At 40.4% G+C, this 13,062-nt stretch overlaps 2 protein-coding genes across 2 annotated transcripts; one reads left to right on the top strand and one right to left on the bottom strand.

Annotated features, from left to right (window-relative positions):
- The first annotated feature begins 25 nt into the window (after window positions 1–25).
- Window positions 26–11,271, top strand: LOC105387759 (solute carrier family 2, facilitated glucose transporter member 6). The gene is made up of 7 exons (XM_048630494.1): window positions 26–89; window positions 3,842–4,060; window positions 9,128–9,330; window positions 9,744–9,930; window positions 10,066–10,451; window positions 10,585–10,696; window positions 10,971–11,271. Exons 1-7 carry the CDS (start codon window positions 26–28, stop codon window positions 11,261–11,263), a joined length of 1,464 nt encoding a protein of 487 aa, XP_048486451.1. The 3' UTR covers window positions 11,264–11,271.
- On the bottom strand, window positions 4,642–9,097 carry LOC119692722. The gene is made up of 2 exons (XM_048630687.1): window positions 8,061–9,097; window positions 4,642–4,750 (listed from the first exon to the last, which is right to left on the bottom strand). Exons 1-2 carry the CDS (start codon window positions 8,948–8,950, stop codon window positions 4,738–4,740), a joined length of 903 nt encoding a protein of 300 aa, XP_048486644.1. The 5' UTR covers window positions 8,951–9,097; the 3' UTR covers window positions 4,642–4,737.
- Window positions 11,272–13,062: the final 1,791 nt, after the last annotated feature.

A 13,062-nucleotide genomic window follows, 5' to 3' on the forward strand; every position in this document is an offset into this window, starting at 1 on the left:
TTCATTGCAATCGTAATAGATAAAAATGACTCCTGTAAGATTCAGATGGACGGTGGCAAATGTTCAAAAGAGACATAAGGCCCAAGGCTGTTGGTAAATGATATAACGGTACCTTAGACTCAAGCAATAATAAATGGAACGAATAATGCAAAATGAAGTCAACTATATAATTATAATGAATGTTTGTGTAATGTACATAGCTTTTCCTACTAATTAAAGTATGTTTCATTATTTAATGTGTATGTACATAATTTGTTAAGGTTATACATGACAGATGTTAGACTATTTTAGTTCTCATCATACTAATTTCGCCGTTCACAATATTATTATATTTCAATAAATATTCATGTGAATTGTATCAATTTAACTAATTATGTGTAATAATGCAGTTGCTTAAACATCATCCGTCTATTGGAGCTTCGAAAGAAGAAAAACGTACACTAGTAAAATGTTAATTCCTTTTTTATTAAAGCCAATCCCACGTCTATTCAAGTTGGTTTTTATAACATTATAAGGGCTCCAAATGTAACTGTAATTAGTTGCAAAAAGTAACAATAGCACAGGAATACCATTTCGCACAAAAATGTACAAATGCGATAGCAATTCGACTGTAGATTTTTCATGTTTAATACGTTCATTTAAGGTTACTTCGGAATTTTTAAGGGTATTTACTAACTACGACTTTGGTTTATAAATATACTTGCCTAGATTTTTTATCTCATCAATTAATAATCGTTTATGCATAAAAATGGAATGTGAGACATATTGTGTTCTTATATGTTTCATAGTTAAAATGGTATAGGTAATATTGTAAGAATTAGCTAACAGACGCCCGCTGCAGGAAATTGCTATATTTAACGTATGATTAGTTTATTTCGTCTAAAACTTCAATTGCAGGGATTGATATAGTTCATTGATTGAGTTTGTAGCCATTCCCGCAAGATATCATTCTATGTATGTACCTGTAGGTATTTGATGTGAGCACAAAATTATAAATAAAACCACACTTTCAGTGTACGATTCCGTGGAATTTAAGGTGGCAATTGGACGCAAACGGCATGAGATGGCAGCCATGGTTACTGCTGCTTTCTATGTACGTATAATATTATGTCGCTAGCTGCCAAATGAATCCCTTAGAAATATATGTGAGGGTCTCAGCACATACAGGGTGTTGCAAAATTGGTATACTAAGCCGAATCCTACATGTGCAGCATGTTATATCTAAGCCCGAAACTGATATCAGAATTTGGAAATTCGCAAAAAAAAATATTTTTTTCCTTAGTAATAGAACGCGAGCTCGCGAACGCCTGGTTAACAGAAGAAAAAGAGGCGACCCCTTTACGTTACGCTCATATGTGCGGTGACCTTAAACCAGTAGTGACGTTGCGACAGGTCAATTGGCACCCTAAAGCACGTAGCGAATCACGTTCATGCATTTATTTTTAAATGTTAATAATGTCACCGAATTTTGTAAGAATTTACACAAAACGTTTTTTAGATAGTTGTTACCTGAATCATACTCATTGCAATTCGTACATGAGAGAATCAAATTTATTATTTTATTATCTGCAGAGCGAAAAAACACGTCGATAACTCGCCTAAAAATTGTAGCTTTCTGTTGGCAATAAATCATAAAATATTCGTAAAAGCATCGGTCGTGTGTCGCTCTTAAAATTTGTTCATTTATGGAATTGACAAGCATTTCTTGGTGTATTTAAAATGCTTAATATATTTCGAGCTAATATTCAGAGAGAAGTAATTAGTATTTAATGTAATTATTCATTATTTTCCAATCTTGCGTGTAACATTGTTATTAAAATAGTCTTTCAGAAATCGGGTTTTATGTGTCTCAATATTTATTAAGGATATGAAGCGTATTTTTTTAAATACTTATGTAAATGTAAAAACGGCTGCTTGAAATATTTTTTTATAATGGACTTGTGTTAGCCGAAGCAATTATTGTATGTATAGGTGTTTCCTGGTTTGGATGTTGTAACTCGGTATCATTATCTCTACTGGAATGTGAACTCCCGCCCCTTTCCCCTTTACCCCGTCGCGCTCGCCCTTGTGGTTTATATTTTATTAACAATAATATTTTATATTAAAATTGGGGTTTACGTTATTTGCATCGAGAAACATAGAGCCGGCGTGACGTCAACGACGGTTTAGAGATAATGTGACCGAGTAGTAGAAAGTTAGTGGAGTGCCGGCCGCCTTTAATAAATAACCATTTTTACAATGCTTATGTGTATTGTGAAACATAATCATGTTCGATAAAGCAATACAATTTAGAGAGAAAATAACGAGAATTGTTCCAGATGTTTGCAAGTAATAGAAAGTGTATGGTCGGAATTGTATGAAAGGAATTCCATACACGAGTTTCAAATGTAACTCAGGCATGTTTGCAGCATTTTTCTACTGTAGCGTCTTTTGAGGTTAGATCCAGGGTGTCCCACACAACTCGTCATGCTAAACGTCAGACCAACTACAAATGCTAAACTAATTTTGTTCCAAGACTGTAAAATACTTTTTTACTACTTCATATAAACTGGTTGTTCAGAATGACGAATTGTGTTGTTACTATTATCTATCGAATGTGCATTTGAACCTGGGACACCTGTATAACTTAATCTCCGGTTAAGATATGCTGCAAATGGGCCTGAAAAAGCTGTATGTAGCCTATAGTTGAGTAACCGTAGCTTTCCGAAATACTGTTTGTGGTTTAATACAGTATTCTGATGCAAATATTATTATTAAATAAGTATATTCATAAATAAATTGACTCTGATATAGGAATGTGCGTTTTTATTCTGAATATTATAAGTTTATAACCCGCTTTTTGTTATACTATTTAGATGCGGAAACTGAAATTCTGTTAAACTAGATAATTCATCCCTCTATGGGTACAGATAGGAGTAACCGCTAACATGAAATGTATGTCCTACACCTAGGTCTCCTAGATATTAGATAGGTAAGTATTACCTATGTAGGTAGGTATATCGCACGCATAATTATGATAACTACGCTAGTACAGTTATTTACATAGCTAGGCTATTGTCAAGAGTTTAAGTACATAGCAGAATAGTAATCAGATGATGCACACAAAAGTATTAGAGGGGCCAGAGTTATCTAGGATGGTTGTATTTTTGAACCGTTTTCCGCCATTTATTAGACAGTACATTGTGGTTGTTACTGGTAAGTGTATCATCAATATTATACGAGTTCTCTGTTTAAAAGTAAAAATGTTTATTTCCTTTAAAAATATACAAGAGATGGTGATGTACTGACCCCCACACTAGATTTTATTAAGAAATTTTGGCATTAGTTTAGTACCTAGGAACCTAAGAGCCCAAATGTTTTAAGAAAATGAAAATGTTAGTAAAGTTTATTACTTCTCTGGCTACAACACTCTGTCCTCGGCCTTCCCCATCCAGCCAAACATGAAGTCATCCAGTCAAATGTTGCAATACGCCACTGATATCTAGGTACTAAAGCGCAGACAGAGTGGCTCATATATTGTAAGTCACATGAACGCGCGTAGACACGTTTTCTGCGTGTTTTCTATACAAATGGAGATACAAGCAACGTGCAACGTTTGTACTTAGCAGTGTAAGAAGCACCGAATCCTCCGAGCGAATGGTGTAGTAGTTAGTGACCCTGACTGCTATGCTGAAGGTCCCGGGTTCCTAATGTGTATCTAATATCTATGTATGTATCTGTGTCGATATATCAGCAGTCCGATACCCATATTACAGGCTCTGCCTAGCTTGGGGTCGGATGGCCCTGTGTCCCCACCCAATATAAGATTATTATTTACTATTATGGGTGACCATTCCTCCAGTGAACCTGTCAGTGTTCTCGCTGGGCATCAGCAACTCGTGGGCGTCGCCGGTGCTGCCACTTCTACGGGGGGCGGGGGCCGCGGGGGCTGAGGGGGGCGAAGGGGTCGCAGGGGACGCGGGGGATGCGGGGGGCGAGGGGGTCGAGGTGCTGGCCCACCCTGCAACCGACGCGCAGGTCTCCTGGATGCTGTCTGTGGTGTTTGTTAGCATCTTCTTTGGTAAGTGAATTGTGATTGTGATTGGACTGGATTATAAAGTCACGTGAGCTCACGTGAAATGAACTTTTTCTTCATTGACTTTCCATATGTCACTGGAACTTTTTCATTGCTTTTGAGTGTATCTACTTTGGGTACGTTAAGTTTAGATAAATTGAGTTTTTGAGGTTATACCGCATCGTGTTGTGCACCCATAATTGGAGATTACTTTCAGACTTCATTTGTTGTCTATAGCATTCGAACCCACGACCTCTCGATTGACACGACGACGGATATCAGTGTGAGTGCTACGCCTCCATGTCTCAAATCCAAAACACACGGCCTCAGTAGGTCCTTTTTAATCCCCAACGGAAAAAGAGGGGTGTTATAAGTTAACGTGTCTATGTAACTAGGTATATCTGTTTGTGATAGCGTTAGGGAGCTCCCTAACGGCTGAACCGATTTTCTGTCGTGAGGGTCGTAGGTAATGTTACCCGACTGTTTCATGAAATTCGGTTTGGCAGTTCAAAAGTTATGGTGGGCTGTCGTTAATTTTTAACGTAGGTTAGGTTAGGTTATTCTGAGGTATTTAATAAAAACAACCGTTCCGGATCAAAGCTGGTTTATTACTGCCCACACAAGTGTATGAAGGTAGGTGCGTATACAATGACGAATGCACATACATATCATCTCCTACGGCCTTATTTCGAAAACCTGGAGGACAAGGAAAATAAGTTTGTTTACGTACATCTAAAGAACTTTCTACAACTATCAATTAAACAATTAAATCTTATAATTAACAATCTTATTTCTAGGTCTTAATCTACTTGAATAGGATTCAGGCTCAGTGGGCGCGAGCTCATTGTCAGCAGCCGCCGGTGCCCCAGCCGGCGGTGACGTCACCGCGGCGCTGGTCCCGCTATCGGGCACGCTCGGCTCTGCGCTCGACGTCACAATGTGCTCGGGCTGTCCTTCCTCCTCCCTACTATTATTTTCTACCTCTAAAATAGTCTCCGCTCTATTTCCACTAGGGAAGAATGATGTTCCAGTTGGGTAAGATAGTTGCTGGTGAGAGTGCGGGGACTCAGTAACAGGTGCAAGTTCACCGTTGGAACGTTTAATCAGCTGATCAATATGCCGTCTTTCACACTCGTTGAAATCAATGAAATATACAGAAAACATTCTGTTACCAAGCCTGTCTTTGATTACTCCCTTACACCACATTGGCTTTCTGTTGATGAACCATCTAGCCCAAACTAAATCACCAATATTAAAACTACGCTTACAAATATGTTTATTCGGTTCCTGACTTACAGAAGATTCCACCTTATTCGGTGGTAAAATAAGGTCGAGTTTAGTTCGCAAATTTCGCCCAAACATTAAATAGGCCGGCGTGTAACCGGTTGTACAGTGCATTGTGTTTCGAAATTCAAACAAATAATCGTTCAGTTTTTCATTCAAGGTCTTAGAATTTACAATATTGTTTATTATAATTGATTTGATCATTTTCTTGCATGTTTTTACTGAATTTTCAGCTAAACCGTTACTGCACGGGTGGTATATCGGTGATGTTACGTGCTCCACCCCATTGTTTTTGCAAAATGCCTTAAATTCATCAGAATTTATTTTAACATCGTTATCTGATACGATTATTTTTGGCAGGCCAAAAGTTGTAAATAGATATTTTAATTTAACTATTAAGGCATTACTACTAGTGCTATTTTCCATTAATATACATTCTACCCATTTACTGTAGGCGTCCACCACGATCAGATAGTTCTTTTGCGTAACTGTCATATAGTCTATATGAATTCGCTCCCAGGGAGCGGCGGGTCTCGGCCAGGGCGCCGGCGGGGCGCGCGGGGGGGCGGGGCGCAGCGCACAGCACGAGGCGCACGCGCTGATCAGCTGTTCGATGTCGGTGTCAATGCCCGGCCACCACATTTTTGCCCTAGCTAAGGCTTTTTTCTTAACCATGCCCATGTGACCTTTGTGCAATTCGTTCAATAATTGATTCCTATGTTCTGAAGGTACAACAACCCGGTGCCCGCGCAATAAACATCCCTGCACTATCTCCAATTCAGATTTACAATGAAAATAGGGTCTAATTAAATTACAGTTTATTTTCCTCGGCCAACCTAATTTCATATACCTACACACTGTTTTTAAGACCGAGTCGGACTCCGTTGCTTTCTGAATTGCCGAGAACGTAACTGGCGCAACGTTTACGTTAAATAATTGAATAAATCGTAAGTCGCTAACTTCGTCTTTATTTTTCATTTCCGAACCGGAAATTGGAGCTCGTGAAAAGTAATCAGCTACACTATTATTTTCGCTTGAGATGTATTGTATCGTATAATTGTATGCAGACAGGAATACTGCGTACCGTTGCAGTCGAGATGCTGCCATCACCGAAATGCCGTTTTTCTTGCCGAATATCGATAACAACGGCTTGTGATCGGTTTTTAAAATAAAAGGTTCCTGTCTACCGTACAAGTACTGATGAAAACGTTTAATGCCGAATATTATTGCCGTAGCCTCTTTTTGTATTTGGCTGTAATTTCTTTCATTAGATGACAAGGACCTAGAACCAAAGGCCAAAGGTCGTTCTACTCCGTCCTTACAGAGCTGTGACAACACGGCCCCGAGCCCTTCCGGCCCTGCGTCTACCGACAGTAGCACCTGCGCCTCCGGATCGAAATGAGCTAACACCCTATCTGATGCTAACTCTCGTTTAGCTAACTCGAACGCTTGTTGTTGTCGCGCGCCCCACTCCCAGGCCGCGCCGGCCCGCAGCAACTCATGCAGCGGGCTCAACACCATTGATGCATTAGGTATAAAGGTACGGTAATAATTTACCATTCCTAGAAACCTCTTAACTTCGGTGACATCTTTAGGTTTTGGAGCATTAATAACGGCCTGTACTTTTGTTGGACACTTATGTAAGCCGTATTTATCTATTACATAGCCCAAGTACGTTATACTGTCCTGGAAAAATTCGCACTTATTCTTTTTCAACTTAAGACCGGCCTCCTGTAACCTTTTTAATACCAATTCGAGCCGTTCTAAATGAATTTGCCTTGTTGGCCCCGTGACTGCGATATCGTCGATGAAAACGCAAACCCCGTCGATGCCCGCGAGGACAGATTCTATGGTACGTTGGAATATCGCCGGCGCGTTGGCCAACCCGTACACTAGGCGCGAATATTTATACAACCCTTTCGTTGTACTGATCGTGGTGAGCTCCTGAGAGTCCTCGGACAGCTCCAGTTGGCTATAGGCTTGTTTTAAATCAAGTTTTGTGTATTGTTGCCCACCTCCCAGTATAGCGAATATTTCCTCGATTCGAGGCAGTGGGTATTTATCTATATACAAATCGTTATTGATAGTTAATGCGAAATCGCCGCATATTCTTATCTCCCCGTTGGATTTTACCACTGGCACTATAGGAGTACCGTATTTAGAGTACCTTAACGGTATCAGTATACCATTATCTACTAGTCTTTTCAATTCCGATTCCACTTTATCTTTCAACGCGAAAGGCAACGGTCGAGGCTTGAAAAATTTTGGAATTGAACCTTCTTTCATGTGTAGGTCTACCTTAAATTGATTAAATTTACCCAGCTCGTCTTCCCATAAGGCGCTGAATGAATTTAATAAACCGTCGACATCTGTAGATAATGGTATCACACTATTATGGTTCAAGGAGGTGAGCACAACACCAAATTCAGACATGAAATCTCGGCCTAACAATGGAGGGCCCCCATTCTTGATTACAAAAAATTTAATCAACTTATCTTGTCCATTGTATGTAACCCTCACTTCTAGAAAACCTAGTGGTGTTATTTTATGCCCATCATACAAACACATTCTAATATTACACTTTTTTATAGGTAGCCTTGAAAATCGCTCGAGATATAACTTCTCAGACATAACTGACATTCCCGACCCCGAATCTAGCTCCATATCTAATGTAACAGAATTAATACAAACAGATACTAACAATGGTTTATGATGTACATACCGTAAATTAAATAATTTACATTCCTCGCATTCCGAGTCACTGTTACTCAGATCACTTGCCGTCGGCACAGATTCATCTGCAATATTATTTAACCGCACTTTATTTTTGCACATTTTTTTTAAATGGCCTTTTAGCCCACATCCTTGGCACTTGTACGATTTGAAACGACACTTTTCGGTTGCATGATTTTTCATGCCACATACCGCACAACGAGATACACCGCTGACGTCCCCGTGCGCGTGCGCGTGGTCGCCGCGCCCGGGGGCCCGCGCCGCGTGGCGCCGGTGCTCACCAGACCCGCCGGCCTGGCCTCCTCTGCTGCCGTAGTACAGTGCCTCCTCCTTCAGAGGCATGTCGCTCAACCCTGCGCCCACACTCCTCGCGAGCCGCGCGCCGCCCGCCTGCTCCGCCAAGTCTATCGCCTTTGACAAGGTCAACGTGGCTGGGTCCTGCTCGAAAAGCTTGTCCCGCTCAGGCCCTATGCCCAAGCCCAGAACAAATCGATCCAGCAATATTGTGTCCAAGGCAGTCAAAAAGTTGCAATTTGCGGCCAACCCTCTAAGCCGCGCCGCCCATTCGTTCAACTTTTCGCCTGGACTTCTTGTAGCCGAGTAGAATTTCGCCTTGTCAGCATACGATGGTTTACTTGGGGCGAAGTGTTTGTCGAGTAATAAAACCACATCTTTGTAAGCCAACGTTTCAAGCTCACTCGGGTACGCGAGGTTACGCGCCAAGCGAAATGACTCCTCCGAAAGATAGGTTAGAAGAACTGCACTTTGTTCACTTTCCGTTATCTTATTAACTTTAAATAACTGCTTCAAACGTCCGTTGAAAATAGTCCAATCATCACATTTATGATCAAAAGGGCTAATGTTCACTTGAAAAGCCATGATAATTTGAAAGTAGGGTACTTTGAACTGCTCCTCGGCGCCACTGAGGTATTTAATAAAAACAACCGTTCCGGATCAAAGCTGGTTTATTACTGCCCACACAAGTGTATGAAGGTAGGTGCGTATACAATGACGAATGCACATACATATCATATTCACCATTTATTTATCTACCAGGCAGCTTCATCATAGCCTACCTCCAGCACCAGCTCGGGCGGAAGACCTGCCTGCTGCTGGGCAGCGCGCCGCGGCTGATCGGCTACTCCGTGCTGCTGGCGGGGTCGGAGCCCTGGCACCTCATCGTGGCCAGGCTCTTTGTGGGCTTCGGAGACGCCTTCTCGTTCTCTGTTGTGCCGGTTTACTCGTCTGAGGTTGCTAGTGTGAGTTTTAGCAGTGACTATGTGATAACTTATCATCTTCGTTAGTATTCTTTGTTTTCTCTCCATGGATGAAGAGTAGGTAGCTGGACGTGGATCAGACCTATTATGCAGAGAGCAGGTAAATAATATACTTAAATCTATATAATATACTCGAGGGTATATTATACAGTGTGATGCAAAAAGGGGGTGACTCAGCATTTCTGAACAAGTTTTGTTCAACAAGTTTTGGAAATTCGCAAAAAATAATTAATTATCCATAGTAAAAAGTCACGTGATCAACAAAGTTACTAACTATGAAAAAGAAAATTCGTTTTTGTTAATTTCCAAAACTCGTAGAACTAAACTTGTTCAGAATGACCCCCACTCGGCAAAGGTTACCCTTCAGTATGGATAACTCCTAACATACCTTCCAGAAAGAGATACGAGGGCGTCTGGGCACTATAATGCAGTTGATGACGAACCTGGGAGCAGTGTTCTGCCTGGCAGCAGGGCCCTACTTGAGTTACCGCATGTTTAACCTTTCGATCCTGATTATGGTATTGGTGACCACAGTACCCATGCTGTTTCTGTTGGATAGCCCTTACTACCTGTTCTCTAAAGGTAACTAATGAAAGAGTCTAAACATAGGTAGGCTTTTATAACGCTTTTAATTCTGTCTTGACTTATGCAATGAATTTTACTTTTTGGTTCGTGGGTAAACTTTGCAAAAATTACTCTGTTATCTATAATTTTCAGGACGTACGAATGAAGCTCACAAAATCCTGACATTCCTCCGAGGTGAAGAAACATTAGCCGACAAGGAAATACTAGAATATGAGCAGTTAAAGAATAAGGAGAACAAAATAGTCCTGTCGGAAGTGCTGCGATCTAAGAACGTAATCAAATCTCTTCTCATAGGAAGCGCTTTAGGATTCCTGCTACATTTCCAAGGGACTTTGGTGATAGGAAGCTATTTGCAATCGATCCTCGAGTCGGCGCAAACCGGGATTGCTCCAGAATTGTCATCGGTATTCTTTGGTCTACTGCAGCTAGTTGCCAGCATATCAGGAACTGTGATTTCAGAGAAGTTTCGACGGAAACTGATTATGACATGCTCCTTGCTGACTTTAGCTTTGGGAATGGTAAGTGTTCCTATCTATCCTTTATATGACAGTTGCCTCGTCAGTCGTTTGTTCTGCGTTCTGACTCTCGGTAGATCTAATTTATTATTTTGTCTTCCAAAAACATATCAACAAAGTTTCATGTTGTTTGCAGATTTTCCTCGGAATCTTCTTCCGATTTCTGGACTTGGGTTACGAAGTGGCTGGCGTTCTGAGCGTTCTACCACATCTTGCTCTTTTCATGATCCTGTTTGGATACAATGCAGGTATGCTTTCAGAATCCAATAAGTACCATATTTTAGAAGGAATATATGAGGACATCTAACACATGGCCATCCAACCTCAAGCTATGCAGAACCTGGGTATCAGACAGCTGATATATTTACACTGATACATATGTATTAACACCCAAGACCCGAGTACAAATAATTTGCCCCAGTCGGGAATCTAACCCGAGACCTTCGGCAGTATAGCTATCAGGCTACTAACCACTGCACCATTCGGTCGTCGAATTATGCAAAATACCGTTATTTCCCACAGGTCTTGGGGCCCTGATCATCCCAGTGATAGGGGAACTGTTCGAGGGTCCAGCTCGAGCCATCGGCAACGCTTGCTTCCTCTTCTCCTGTACCATCAGTTGCAATCTCGTCATTTGGTTGTACCCACTCATGACCAGCTTAGTGGGCCGCGACGGACCTTACTGGGTGTTCGCGACGGGAGCTCTAGTGTTCATGGTTTATATTCTCTGTTTCATTCCCGAGACGAGAGGGAAGACGTTTGCGGAGATACAAGTGGAGTTTGGGAAGGATACGCCGGGTGGTGGGAAGGATTGATCTGAAGGGAGTGATATCTATGAGGCTGCTGGCAAGGCCTGTGAGGAAGTGTGCTGTCCTGACGATTATGGTTTAAAAATGTTATGGTTTAAATATGATTATGGTTTGAAAACCAATTTTACTTACCTGATCTGATTAAATCATCAGAGATTTAATCCAACATCAAAAACGCATTCTGTCGCCGTGGTGAGGTGATTTAATTTTGTCGGCGCAGCCGCAGTGTTGAACAAAAATGAAAAGTAAAAAGGTATCACGTATGAACATTTTCATATTTACTTAATTACCTATTTCAGGATTATTTTACCTACAAATGTATACCTACCAATATTGTTCAGGTACGAGTAATTGCATAGTTGATTGTTATCTTTAATTTGTTTAGTGTAAATGATCTTAATCTATGTTTATTAAATACATGTGCTATTCATAAATAGGTACCTAGGTTTAATTACAATTTCATTGCTAGAGACTAATAAATTATAAAGATTGTACAAGGAAGTTTGCATAAAAGCTTATATTGTTTGCAATAACTCATTTCACTTTAATTTCATATTAAGATTTACTCTGATACCAAGATTATCCTGATAAGATATAAATTTATAAATCAATAAAGTATATAACTTTATAATCTTGATCTTCTCTAACTAATTGGATTTTGGTTGTAAGAACGGTCTCACCACAATACATGCTTACACAGTGTGATAAACTGGGCGTCCCACAAAAATGTAACATTTGAATGTATAGGTACATACAGTTCAATCGGTTCATGTGTATTCTAAGTATTCTAAATTCTATACGTTCCTCTGGAGGGTATTATCGTGCAGAGAGTCTAGAATAGGTTTTGCGATTTACGAAAACGAAAAGAGTAGGTAGGTACTTATACTTATTGTTTTTTTCTGTCATTTGCTTACATTAAGTATCTGTCAAAAGTTTCATGATAGTTTCAACCACTTTGCATGCGAGAAAACGTAAACTAAAAGTTTTCAACCTGTACTAGACATGCAAGAATCGTTAAACGAGCTAGAATAGGGCGCCTTGTAAATTATAATCTTCACACTTTCTACATTAAACTATGCAAATGCACCTCCTGGCTCCACCTAGATTGCTTTTCTATGAAAAAAGCGTAATAAGAAGACTGAAAATTACACAAAGTATTAAATATGTTTTACAGTAAAAAATTAACGAGTTTGTATTAAGAACAGACGACCGAATGGCGTAGTGGTTAGTGACCCTGACTACTGAGCCGATGGTCCCGGGTTCGATTCCCGGCTGGGGCAGATATTTGTTTAAACACAGATATTTGTTTTCGGGTCTTGGATGTGCCCGTAAAATGGCAATAGGCCCGCCTCCTATTACATTGGGACTAACATAACACTCTGGCGAAAAGTGGGTGCAGCAATGCACCTCTGCCTACCCCGCAAGGGAGTACATTAGTACAAGGCGTGAGTGCGTGTTTTTTTTTTTTTTTTTATTAAGAACAGCGAACTACGATATTTTAATATGAACAAGATGGAGTGTCAGTGCAAAAAAAAAGTCTGGACTTGTCTCACTTCTACCATTGAGGTCTTAGGTACACTTACGGGCAATGAAAAAGTTCCACTCACAAAATACCGACACCAAAGGATCCCCAATTTTTTCAAACATTTGAACAAAATATTTACTATGTTCGTTGTTAATATCCTGATGCTCTGTTAAATGTACTTCAATGTTGCACAAGTCGTCTTTAAGCTAACATTAAGCTTTACAGTTTAGGAGTAATTTGGTGCTTTTCTCAGTGGAACCTTTTCATTGCCCGTGAGTGT

This window comes from Plutella xylostella, chromosome 26, assembly GCF_932276165.1.
Source record: "Plutella xylostella chromosome 26, ilPluXylo3.1, whole genome shotgun sequence".
NCBI classification, from domain to species: domain Eukaryota; kingdom Metazoa; phylum Arthropoda; class Insecta; order Lepidoptera; family Plutellidae; genus Plutella; species Plutella xylostella.

Excerpts from the sequence above, each read along its gene's own strand:
- LOC105387759 (XM_048630494.1), top strand. The coding sequence starts at position 26 with ATGACTCCTGTAAGATTCAGATGGACGGTGGCAAATGTTCAAAAGAGA. Across the intron at positions 10,452-10,584 it reads TGACTTTAGCTTTGGGAATG|ATTTTCCTCGGAATCTTCTT; the intron begins GTAAGTGTTCCT and ends TGTTGTTTGCAG. Across the intron at positions 10,697-10,970 it reads CCTGTTTGGATACAATGCAG|GTCTTGGGGCCCTGATCATC; the intron begins GTATGCTTTCAG and ends TATTTCCCACAG.
- LOC119692722 (XM_048630687.1), bottom strand. The coding sequence starts at position 8,950 with ATGGCTTTTCAAGTGAACATTAGCCCTTTTGATCATAAATGTGATGAT.